Genomic DNA, 13,173 nt, shown 5'->3' with positions numbered 1-13,173 from the left:
TTGCCTATTCTTTTATATGTTTGATTGTTCAACTTCATAGGTTCAAACAATATATAATCAACTTGACATCGACAAACCAATCACCGATAATCCTGATACTTCATAAAAACTTGTACTTTGATCTTTCACATATAATTATGTATTCAAAACTTTCTTTTAATAAAATTTATATTATGTTACAAAGCATACTAGATAACACAGCATTCGTCTTGTCCCTGCATTCCAATCATTCCGTTCGTCCCTGCATTCCTCCCTTTCCTTCATCACATATATCCTCGCATACACACTGTTTTTCATCCCCTTTCCTTCATCACATATCTCCTCACGTACACACTGTTTTTCATCCCCTTTCCTTCATCACATATCTCCTCGCATACACACTGTTCTATGTTTATCAATAACTCTATGATTCTATTTTCATTTTCCTTTTAAGAGACTCCCAAAGATTATTAAGGCTTAGAAATTTTGATAAACCCAATTATCATTCTCCTTCCTTCCTCAACACTTGATATTTACTTAGTTTAAGTCTTTATTCCTCTTCATTCAAACAACTTAAGCTTTTATCTAATTTAATATGTTTTCCTCTTCATTCGAATAACTTAAGCTTTTATCTAATTTAATATAGTATAAGAGCAGGTAGAGGTACTGAATTCAAGTTTCACCACCAACTATCAACAAAAATTTTCTTATTACTTGACCCAAGAAAAAAGAATCAGAATAGCACATGAGGAAATTTGTTGTACACATAAATAAATAAATTTCTCTTTTCTAATAGTTTAAGCTTCTAGATTCGGTGCATATAATTCCATGAAAATTTGTGAGAGTCCACGTCTATCACACCTATGGTTTGTAGGTGGCGCATTAAAATTACATGAGCCACAAGCGAGATAGTTCTTTTCACTACCCTCTCCTCCCACCCACAATCCATCTCTCCACTCCTAAACCACCTACTCCCCCTCCCTCCAAGAGGATTTTGGTTCCTCACTTGTCTTTCCCTTTGTAACTTTAATCCCTGATTTCTTTGTTGTATATAGAGGTGTTTTACCACTAGATTAAACGTCCTTGTCATAGGTTAGATAAATATGGCACCATTGTAGAACATTTGTTTGTCCAAGGCAGTAGGAAGCTGCACATTAACGTCCGAAAGAGCCATAGAATTTACTAGTTGGAGATAAATGACCTCTAGAGTTGGCAGATTTTTTCGGGTGCATGTTTGACTGGTTACCCACAAGATATTTTGAATGCTACTTGAGTGCAAGATTAGAGATATAGAATTTTGGCAACCTGTAGTTCAGAAGTTTGCACGAATGTTGAGCAGATTGAAGGAATTGTATAGAGGGCGTAAAATCACACTGCTGAAATGAACCCTTTAGTATAGTCATCTAGTTTATGCATTTTTTCTGTATCTCAACTACAGTGGGAGAGAAATTGCAGAAGTTGATGAGGTAAAGGTATTCATAGGTATCCATTATAGTTATCTAGTTTATGCATTTTTTCTGTATCTCAACTACAGTGGGAGAGAAATTGCAGAAGTTGATGAGGTTAAGGTATTCGTAGGTATCCATGTTCAATCAGACTTTATGGGTAATGGCTGCAGATATTTTCATGCTAAGTCCTTGTTGCAAGATGTTATTTCTAGGAAAGAATCGTTTGAACTGTGCCTCAAATGATGTCAAAAGGACTTACCTTTTCTATACAGACTATTGTTAGAAGACATGCAAAAGCTTAACTTCTACTACAGTGTTTTTATTTCATTTAATATTATGATGATTCTAAAAGCTGTTTATTCCAAGTAATACTCAACTTAAGCTACTAAACAAAATCTAAAAAAACTTAAGCTGCTTGAGAAGAAGAGAGATGACCGGGGGGGGGGGGGGATAATGAAGGGAAGCTACATAAGTTCTGTAAGGAAGTGAATGTGCCCTATTTGTCTTATTTCATAATATGTTGTCCAAGAAACATGGGGATGCTGTATTGCTAAATGGGGTAAAGTGAAACATATAATTAGGAACTGATACTTATCATCTGTCGTATAGTTCTTGAGATTTCATTGACCACCTAATGCTACCTAGAAACTTATTTGTTCATCCACATTTCTCATCAATCTTCGATATGTTATTTACTTCTGAAGCTATTCTTTCCTTCTTTTAGATCATTGCAGGAATATGTGTGCTAGTTTGGGTGGTAAACATTGGGCATTTTAGTGATCCTGCCCATGGTGGCTTCTTGCGAGGTGCAATTCATTACTTTAAGGTATTGCCTGGATTATGCAAGTTCACATGTGGGTTTAAATGTTAAAGTACTGCCACACTGAAGTTTTAAGTGTCTGATCTGATAATAGACCTTTTCCTTGCTTATTTATTATTACTGAGCAGTTTAATGATGTTATGTTTTAGTATATGACTGATTTTGTTTCAATGCTAGGTATTACCTGAGTTGTTACCTTCTAAAAAAAATAAAAAAAATGCTACATATTACCTGGCAGATTTTATTTTTATTAGTTAATGTACATATACCAGAATCTTGGCATATTTAATCTATGTAGGAAGCCTTCATCTCTTTTTCCCTTTTAATTAGTTTTTTTCATTTGTAGAGGCACCTTTTTAACCTAATCGATAGTTGTTAGGATGAATCATATGTGGGAGAGATATGATATCTCTAATTAACGGTACTACATGTCGAAATTTACTTTAGTTATTGCAATAGTTTTTAGTCTAATTAAATTCCTTAGGGTTAGGATGATTTGAATTTTAAATTGTTATCAGGTTGTTTTAGTTTGTTGAGATATTTTAGTTTTTTGAATTTTAAATTATGCAGATTTTGTGTTTAAAGTTGGTTAGCCCCCGTGATTAATAAAATTGTCTCGAGACATTTTCAATCTTTTTTTTGCTGCCCCATCTAAAAAAACCAACAATGGTGTCAAGAGCCTCATTGATCTTACGGGGTCTATGAGTTCTTCTAAAGAACTATTTTCAACCCATTTTTTATCCCGCAAGGGCTACTTTCAATCATCTTTAACAATGCTTTTTTCAACCCGATTTTCAACCATGACAAGCAACCGTCTCTCTTTTAATTCCCCACAAATTTTCACCGAGATAAACTATCAAATTTGGTCTGTGAGAATGAAACCATATTTTGAAACCTATGTTTTGTGGGATGTTGTGATGGAAGAAAATACTTGCAACAGTTTCTTGTAACAACACATCATCTGCCTGAGTAGAGAGTTTGGGATTGATTTCAAAGGCTGTGAGGAGAATGCGACAGAACTATTTCTAAAAATTGACTGCAACAAGTTGGAAAATAAAGTCATCCAGAATGATCAAAAAATTCCGAAAAGAAAAGGGTTGACTGAGTTGAAGAGCTTAGAACTGGACACTAACTTCATGAGTTATGACACAAGAAGTAAAGGGGGATTTTTGTCTATTAAAGATCAATGAAATTAAACATAGTTTCATGGAATGTGAGGGGGTAAACTGTGGAAGGAGGAGAGGTTTGATAATGAACATGCTACTAAAGTGGAAAGCTGATGTTGTTTGCTTACAAGAGACAATAGTGGAGGGGGATATTTCCAACATAGTAAAGGAGATACGGGGCAATAGATGGGCAGACTATGTACACTTGGAGGATAGTGGAACAAGGGAGGGAGTAGTGATCGAATGGGACAAGAGAATCTGGGAAGGGGAACTGTGTAGTGTTGGGGCATACACTGTTTCATGCTCTGTCCCGGAAAGATCAAGATTTCAAAAGGCCTTGGAAGATGATATGGAAAACTAAGATACCCTATAAAGTAAACTGTTATACTTGGTTGCTAGCTAAGAAGGCAGTTTTGACACATGAAAATCTGAACAAAAGAGGTTTTCACCTGTGTTCCAGGTGTTTTTTGTGTGAAGAGCAAGGAGAGACAGTCAACCATCTCTTCTTACACTGCAAGTGGACAAACCAGCTGTGGCAAATGTTCACCAACATGAGAAGGATTAGCTGGGTGAAACCAAGAAGGATCAAAGAGGTTTTGAAGTGCTGGAATAGGAATGGAAATGCAGAAAGAAAGGAGGAGAGATGGAAGATTGTCGCATCTTGTATATGGTGGTCAGTATAGCTAGAGAGGAACCAGAGATGTTTTGAAGGAAAGCAGAGCAACATGCAAAGATTTAAGTTAAATTGTTTAGCTCTGTATTATTTTTTGGTGTAAACAAGTAGTCTTAGATAGCTCAGAAGCAATTAACACCAGTGTTATCATAGGCGAAAAGTGCAAAAAAAGCTCTAAGGTCCGTTGGGGCTTTAAGCACAAAGCGCAAATAAAACGTGGGCTTTAATGAAAAAAGGCGCAAAGGGAGAAAAAAATACAAATATATATGTTAAGTCCAAGGCTAATAATTATAAACATGAATGACAAATATATGACCAAAGTAATTAAAAACAAATTATGATAAAGTAAAATATCAATTGTTTTAGTGTCACTTCTTAAGAAGAGGCTCATTGAAAAGAAAAAGTTTTCCGTAGAACCTTGATGACAACATTGAAGCGCACATAAAGCTAGGTGAAGTGCTCAACACGTTTTGAGCCTCACTTTAGGGCTTAAGCGCGCTTAAAGTGTGCCTTTGACTACACTGATTAACACAACTATAGACTGGTTGTAACTAGGTAGTATTAGGATCCAATGTAATTATAATACTTTTGGAGGGGAGCTACACTTTTGAGGTAGTATACCTGTGGATATATACAGACTAACTGCTACTCTTCTCAAAAAATTTTACTTTAGTTAGTGTAGTAATTTTTAGTCTAATTAAGTTGCTTAAGTTTAGGATGATTTGAATTTTAAATTGTTATCAGGTTGTTTTAGTTTGTTGAGGGCAGTTCAATTAAGGTATAGAGAGAGCTCAAAGCCAGAAGTAAGTAAGGGGTCTATTTTAGTTTTTTGAAGTTTAAATTATGCAGATTTTGTGTTTAAAGTTGGCTATTTAAAGCCCTCTTGTGATTAATATAATTATCGAGATACATTTTCAATCTTTCCTTTGCTGCCCCATCTTTTTAAAAAACCAAACACTGCTCCTGCTAAGGAGCAGTGTATCCAAAGGCATTACGGCGGGCTAAAAATGAATCAAAGTGGACTTGGCTTGGGGGGGGGGAGGGGGGGAGAGGACAAGTATCATGGGGGTTAAGTCCCCAACCTTTTGAGCGTTCATTTCGGACATATGCTTGGAGAACTTTCCAAGATTAGAGTCAAAATTGCTTATTAATGACACGAAGTCACCTCATTGCAAATTTTCAAAGTTAAAAAACTCTCAAAAATCTTTTTAATCGTTAGCCCTAATTTCAGAATCCATTCTCTTTGTCGTTTATGTAGTAACGGAACACTATTTAGCTCTTTGTTTGTCAATTGCAAAGCAGGTGTCTTGTACTTTAGTGTTTGCATTGCTTCCACGCTTCTCATTTGAGGGGGCTCTTTCTTCAATGCTTTATTTTCTTCAAGTTCTTTCTGTCTTATTATTCTTTTCAAGTTAGTTTTTGGTTTTGGAGCTCCGTTTGGTATTGCTCTTGTTTAGAAGCTGTTCTAGAGACTTTATTTTAAAAAATGTTTTATTTGTATTATCATAAGTATTTATGATCTTGTTTTCTGGTTTTATGTTTTGAAACAATATGTTTATATTATTCTAATTTTCGTTCTTGAATTGTTTGGAACTATTACTTTTACAATTCTAGGTATGTTCCATCACATCCATGCTGTAGGTGTAATGAATGTCTCACTTTTTAAGTGTGAAAAAGTAATGTTTGCGAACATGTTAGCATGTTTGTATACTTACATTCATTTTCTCATTAATTTTATTACTTTCTTGAATTTTCTTGAATTTTCCATGTAATTTTAACCTTTTATTATGTTTTGTATGGTTATTCTATTAATTTATAGAATAATAAAAATCTACACATCCACGGGGCTTATGCCAAAGGCATCTAGGCTTATGCCTTGCTCACATTGGCACCTTTTAAAACACTGCTTTAGGACCCTGTAAAAGTAGCTAACTGTGCAATGTGCAGTTGGTGATTGCCTGAAGTTTAAGAATAGGCAAACTAAATATTTGTTAGCAGCAGATGAAGGGTGTTTTCTTGAACTCAAAATTTTCCACTCAAAGAAAGGGATTCAGTGCTAAGATTCTGAAAGAACCGATAATATTTGGCTGCTGGAACTACATTAACTTCAATTCTTGGTATTTATTTGAATTTTATGATGCAAGGTTTCTTTTAGGCCTTTTATGGTTTAGTTGCTAACATCACACATTTGTGCCTGGCATTACTTATTGTGTTTCAGCGTTAATATTCTGCTATGCTGCTGCCTCCATCACCTTCTTCAGCCCTTCCCTTTTAGTTTTAACTGGATTCTTCTTCTTCTTCAAGTACCTACTAATGTGTTTGCAGACTTAAACATAGTGAAGCTTGCCTGCATATTGCTACTTCATACTTACTAGGTAGCGGTTGTAAGTTGAACAAAAGTAATATCAGTCACCATGAGGTTCTAAGAACCTTCCATTTTTAATATTATCAAATGAAACTGCAATGACTCTGTTACACATAACTTAATACTCCCTACGGAGCAGTAGCTTAAATCTCATGCTTGTGAAGTTTATATTGGGGTTTACAGAATTTTTCTCAGATGTTGTTTCTCATTCTCTCTCTATTTTAGGGCATGTGTTTTGTGGTCTATCCAATTTCAATTTGCAGAGAGACTGGACCACTTTTGCTTCTTGAATTTCTCTTCCTTTCTCTATTGCAGCCATCTTGTCATCACTAAATCTTTTGCATTATACATCAAGTTGAATTTTTTTCTTTTATAACGTGAAAGAAACAGTAGTCCCTGAGGAACTCCAATAGTCCAATTCTGAAGCTTGGGATTCCAGAGATGCCTTGGTGGGAATGTCTTTAAAAAGTTTCTGTGATTGTTGTTTTCTCAAGGGACTGGATGCTCCTTTTTCTCTGACTTTCATTATTTTCAATTATCAATCAGTTCCAGCTTTCTTGACTGATTTCTTTCAGTTACCCTTCACAGTGACTCAAAAGTTAAATACCCTTCTTATTGAGATGAAATCTGTATTTAATGCATAAGCTGGTTTAAGTTTGTACGGAGAAGTTTGACCAAGCCAAAACCAAGTCGAGCCAGCAGTTCACAAGCCGATCCTTTCATTTACATACTAGTACAAAGCTATTAAACAATTCACCGGAAACTCTACAGTAACAGATGATGCTTAGATTACAAGATCAGTGAGTTTGAACAGATACTTTCATCACGAGTGATATTTTCGTGGGATTATTTGTTTGTTTAATTAATGAGCATATTATGTTTGTTATCCTTCTTTCTGGTTAGTCCTTTTTTGTCCTTGCTTCATTCGAATTCTTTACATGGGCTGATTTTGGTTTTGACTATACAACTGATGGCACATACTTCTCTCTTCCTTGTTTAGATTGCAGTTGCCCTGGCTGTTGCAGCAATCCCTGAAGGGCTTCCTGCTGTTGTTACAATGTGAGTGTGTGTAACCATGTTCTTTGAATTTTTAATTGGTGTCTGGTATAAGATATCTGGGTATTTTCCAGTTGGGATACTTGCATGGATGTCATTATAATGCTTTCAAACAAAAAAACAAACTTAACAGGGTAGAAGAACCCAGAAATATGCCACCAAAATGTTACTGCTGGAGCCAAATGTAAAAGTCATTGTGGGTTTCAGCAAAAAGAGTGACTTCACAGTTGGTCTTCTGTGCTGAGAATAAACGTTGAATTTTTTTTTTTTAACAGGTGTCTCATGGCTTAAGATTTATATTCTGATTAGTATGCCAATAAAATGAGTTTTGTCAATTGAACTGTGTATTTCTTGTGGTCGGCTTCAATGATAATCCATGCTTGTTCAAAGTATCTTTGTTTATATGTTGAGTTAGTGCTTTGCATGTTACATGTAGCCATTATGCTCTTTGTGTAAGTTCTCTGTCCATTCTGATATGCTGCCAGAAAGTTGTCGCTTTAAAACATATTATGTGCTAATAAGGTGTTCTCATCTTTCCAACACGCAAGGAAGCCCCATTTTAAATAAAAAGGACAGTTAGCTTTAAGGCTATATTTTGATTTTAGGTAGATGCTGATGGGGAAAAGACTGCAATACTTTCTCCTCTCAGTTCTCTTCCTCTTGGACACACATGCATTGCCTGTGATAGTAGTGGAAGATGGCAAACAGTATTTCTACAATTTAGTTAGAAGGTTATTTTTACCTATAAATGTTAAATATAATAGTGATAAAGTAAGACAAAAGAAGCCCTCAAGCTATTGGGTCTCAAATAGTGAATATACACATGCTAAGATACGATGGTTCTACATAGTTACATAATCAATTTAGTTACTTCTAACTATCCTAATTGATACACAATATCATTTTTACAACATTCTTAACACTCCTCAAGTTGGTGCTTACAAGTCGTGTACCAAGCTTGTTGTAAATGTAGTTGATATAAGAATTAGTGAGTGACTTGGTACAAATATCTTCAAGTTAGTCTTTGATTTTACAATTTTTTAACAATGTTTGAGATGTTCTTTTCACTGATAAAGTTTTTATAAACTAGAATGTCCCAACCTTCTATGTAATAAATAGGGTGTATCGGTGACAACACCAAACTATGGAATGAGGACTGGGTGTGAGTGATTTAGCAAGGCTAATGTAATAAAGTCCATGTGATTCACGTATGGTACCAGTGATCCGTATCGTACTGCGGTCCTATATGAGGACAAAATCATTGAAAAATGTTACTGAGCAGTTAAGTTCTGAAACTATGTTGAATTGTGTAGTCATCTCATCTAAAAACTTAAGCTGTTGCGGTGAGCACACTTTTAATTGATTAACTGTATTATGTCTCAACATGTCCCCTCATGTGGATATGATTCTTTTTCATGGGTCGAACACGTGGAATAACTTTTTACTGTTTTGGGTGGTGATCAGATTTGAACCCAGGACCTATTGCCTGCATTGATACAATGTGAGAAAACAAGAGTCAATTGTGAGAAATTGAGTTTGATTATTCCCTCAATCTACTTAGTAGTAAATAATGAATACACAAGTGCTGAGATAGGGAGGAAAATATTCTACAATTACATAATCAATCTATTTAATTCTGACTTATCTTAATTGAAGCACAATATCATTTAAAATATTCTTACAACATTTTAAACTGAAATGTAGTACTTAAAAATTATAGGAAAAGGAGTCCTTTTTATTTTCTTTAATTATTGGGTTTGTTACAAAATATTGAGTTTATTTCCTTCAACACTGGTTTCTGATGTTATTATTTTTGAAAACGGAAAGCAGTACTAATAACTAATTTCTTATACATGATAAATGAGAAGTGGAAGATGATAATACCCCTGCCTGTATGTTTATATGATAAATTAAGAGGTTCAGAGGAAACCCAAGCCCTCTTAGCTGTTACCTGGTAATGTATGCACCGAGAATATGTATCTATTTGAATATTTGATGAAACACTATTCTTTTTAGCTTTGTTTATTAAGTAAAGCTAAAAAAATTGTTTTCATAGTTCATTTGTTTTTGTAATAGTAGCACTATAGTTGTTTTAGTTAGCTCTCAATTTATACCCGTGAGGTCCCTTTATATATTGATGATTGGGTGTTCGTAGAAAATCATATCTTTTTGTAGGTTTCTTACTTTTCTTGTATACTTCTTGTATATGGACGTCTCATTATGCCCATGCTGCTAATAGAATTTTTTACTTTATCCAAAAATAAATAATTAATTCTCCATTTATTTACTGATTTTTTATGTTTAATTCTCTTTTTTGTCTGTGTTAGATGCAGTGGTATCTTCACTTCAAAGTATAACTTAAGACAAACATATGTTAGTTTTGATGAGAACTTATTGTAAAATACAATCATGAAATCTGTTCAAGTTTGGCTAAAATGAAAAGACTATCCTTCCTTCTGTATGTTTGAAACAATTGATCAAGTATAGCTGCATTATGGTAGTGGAAAAACTATAAAAAACACATGCTAAAGAACTAACACAGATTGAAACTTTTATAAGTAGTATAGAGATATATAGATGTAGTGCTGTTCCATCAAATACTTCTGGACAAATGGGTTGTATGTCAGGAAACCGATGAAGTGTGACTTGTATCCCATATAGTGCTCACATCTTCTCTCCTGTTTCATGTATCTAGTGCATGAGTCTCTGCTCTTATTGCTAGTGGCATGGGTAGAAGAACATTTGTACTCTCCTAAGTAGTACTTGTGGCAGTCAATAAACCAAGTTCGATCTAAAAAAACCCTATTATGATAAAAACAGAGATATTCACTGAATAATATGCTTCTCATGCTCGATTTTTGGTCAAAATTGAAGAAAAATATTATACACGAGTTATCTTCCACTGTGATGTGTAAGACTTCCTAACATACTTTCACTTATATTTTATCATGATTTGTTATTGTTTAGGTATGTTGCTCAAAGATACATTTCTGATTTTACGTTAATTTTGTGCTCTTTTTTCAATCTCCTCTATCCCCTCGCCCCCTCAAAAAAATGAGAAAAAGAAAAGAAAGGTAGAGAGTTCTATGTACTTTTATCTGATTATGGCAGGTGTTTGGCCCTTGGGACAAAGCGAATGGCTCGTTTAAATGCTATTGTGAGATCCTTGCCGTCTGTAGAAACCTTGGGCTGCACGACAGTAATCTGCAGTGACAAGACTGGCACTCTCACAACAAATATGATGTCTGTGTCAAAGGTATGTTGCAAACTATATACACTACTTTCTGTACGTTGAACCTTTTCCGCATTCCCTTTCTTCCCAAATGGCCTATCCTACAGAAATGTTTATTTTGGGGGGAAAGGGTTACTGTAAGCACTTGAAAAGGCTAGGCAGTAGCGATCTAGAGAGTGAGGATGGCTGCATAAGTAGAAGTGCAACAGAATATATGCACTGTGATTTAAGCAACCATAAGAAGGTGAAGGTGATGTGACATTAGAAGGGGTTGCGGTGTGTAAATGCAGACAATTCATATATTTTGGCTCAAAGTTCCATGAGAATGGTATGACTTAGATGAAGATGTAACACATACAATTAGATAAGATGGTTCAAATTGAGATGTCTATTGAAATGTTATGCATTAGGAGGATACCTGTCAAAGTTAAATTGCAAGTTCTGTAGAATAATTATGTAAAACTGTTAGAAGAGCAGGGATAAGATATAGGATTGAGGTATGAGCCTCTAAGATCAAATAATCCAAGATGAGTGTTGCAGGAATACGATTGTTAAGATGGAAGTGCATTTATACAAGATTTGAGGATAACAGAAATAATTACACTATTGACAGTAAGTACAAGTAGCATACTTAGAGGATAGGTTGTGAAAATGTCGCTTGCGATGGTTTGGACATGTTTGACATAGACCCGAGATGTCATGGTTCATGTTTGAAGATGATCATTGAAGGTGTTAAAGGGGTGAGATTGTAAAGTCATAGGAGGTTATCTCAAAAAATCTACAATCTCTTCGATACATACTAATTTAGCGACAAATAGAAGGCAATTGAAGAAGAAGATCCATATTAGTGTAACTAAGTAGTTGAAATTCATGCTTAGTCATGTTGATAAGCTTATTTTGGGTGCAACCTCTGCTAGGATTCTTTCTGATCATATGTCCTTTGTATGTCAGTCGAAAATGTAATGAAATTATAATGTTAGAGAATCCAAATTATTAAATATTAGAATGCAATAGGTTTAAAGGAGTGAAATGAATATAATGCAAGATGTTTTGTCAATGCTTTAAAAAAATTATCAGCACAAGAAAAATTATGAACTCTAGATTTGAAGTGCACACAATATTCTTTTCCAACTTTTGATACCTGCAATGTTAGGGATTGTTCTATAGTCTGTAAGTTTATTTGAAAAATACTGTTCACTTGGTTGGTGGTGAAAGAGGCTGTTCTAACTCCGGAGAATCTGATGAAGAGGGTTATACATATGTATCCAAGATGCTATTTTTGTGAACAATATGCATAGACAATCAGCCATCTGTTTCTTCATTGTACTGTGATAGGTCAGTTATGGAATCTGTTTACTTCAGGGGTATAGGGTGGACTATGCCTGAAAGAACAGGTCAGGCTCTAGTTAGCTGGAATAATAAGGGTAGTGGCAGCACAAACAAAGACAGATGGAGAATTGTCTCAGCAGTGATATGGTGGGCCATAGGGAAGTAGAGAAATTATAGATGTTTTGAGGGAAACAACAGCCCCATGCTTAGTTACATTAGTGCATTATTACTTTTTGTTATTGGTGTAGTTAGATGATCCAGTCTCTATTATAGACATCTTAGAATCCTTATAAGAGGAAATAGGACCTAGAGATAGTTTCTGATCTTACTCCTTTGGATGTAGTTTCTTTGATGTAAATTTTTGGATTCCAGTCTTATTGCTGATGAAATATATACAAAACCAGTTACCTTTGTCAAAAACAAAAAAACCCTGTTCACTGGCTAATGAATTTTTGTTATATTTTTTTCTGTTCAGATTTGTGTGCTTCATTCATTAAATAATGGTCCAGTGGCCTCTGAATACGTTGTTAGTGGAACAACTTACGCACCAGAAGGTTTTATATTTGACAGCTTGGGAGCCCAGGTATTCTTTGTTATTGTTGTTCCTGTAGTCTTCCAGAGTTTAATTTTGAAGCAAAAGTACTTCGTTTGTTTTGATTGCAAGCAATACTGCTCTTATGTTAGCAAGGCAATGATAGGAGCCTATCTCTTAGACATTTTAAGACCTGAATAGTATTTCCTTGCATCTCTCTCAATGAGTATTTATTATCATCATAAGTGAAGGCTTTTGCCCAAAAAAATAAAAAATCACAATTTTTTTTTTCCAATTTTTTTCTTCTGATGTCATTTGGATATGCAACATGCAAGAGAAAGTGGATGGTCTCTTAAAGACAATGTGTGGCCTTGTACTGGCATGCTGATAGAGGAGGCTATTGGACCCTTAAAAGTTGTGAAGTTTCCTTTTGCATTGAGAATTGTTAAAAGCCCCCTCAATCTTGTCATTTGTCCCTCCTAAATATTCTTCCTATCAACTCAGCTCCTCAAAGAAATGAGTCTTGTAAAGAAAATGGAGTTAACTCTATCCCAAAAACAAGTTTAATAGATG

The 13,173-nt window shown here is 34.8% G+C and overlaps 1 protein-coding gene across 2 annotated transcripts in view; it reads left to right on the top strand.

The window, feature by feature from the left end:
• LOC129891112 (calcium-transporting ATPase 3, endoplasmic reticulum-type) overlaps positions 1-13,173 on the top strand; it is a 104,233-nt gene that overhangs the window by 32,829 nt on the left and 58,231 nt on the right. For both annotated transcript variants that reach the window (XM_055966370.1, XM_055966369.1), the window contains exons 13-16: positions 2,152-2,253; positions 7,452-7,510; positions 10,619-10,763; positions 12,544-12,651. In XM_055966370.1, coding sequence (XP_055822345.1) covers positions 2,152-2,253; positions 7,452-7,510; positions 10,619-10,763; positions 12,544-12,651 — 414 coding nt within the window. The remainder of the gene's footprint in view (positions 1-2,151; positions 2,254-7,451; positions 7,511-10,618; positions 10,764-12,543; positions 12,652-13,173) is intronic.

Source organism: Solanum dulcamara, chromosome 6, assembly GCF_947179165.1.
Source record: "Solanum dulcamara chromosome 6, daSolDulc1.2, whole genome shotgun sequence".
Classification (NCBI taxonomy): domain Eukaryota; kingdom Viridiplantae; phylum Streptophyta; class Magnoliopsida; order Solanales; family Solanaceae; genus Solanum; species Solanum dulcamara.
This window is presented reverse-complemented; position numbering and strand designations above follow the sequence as displayed.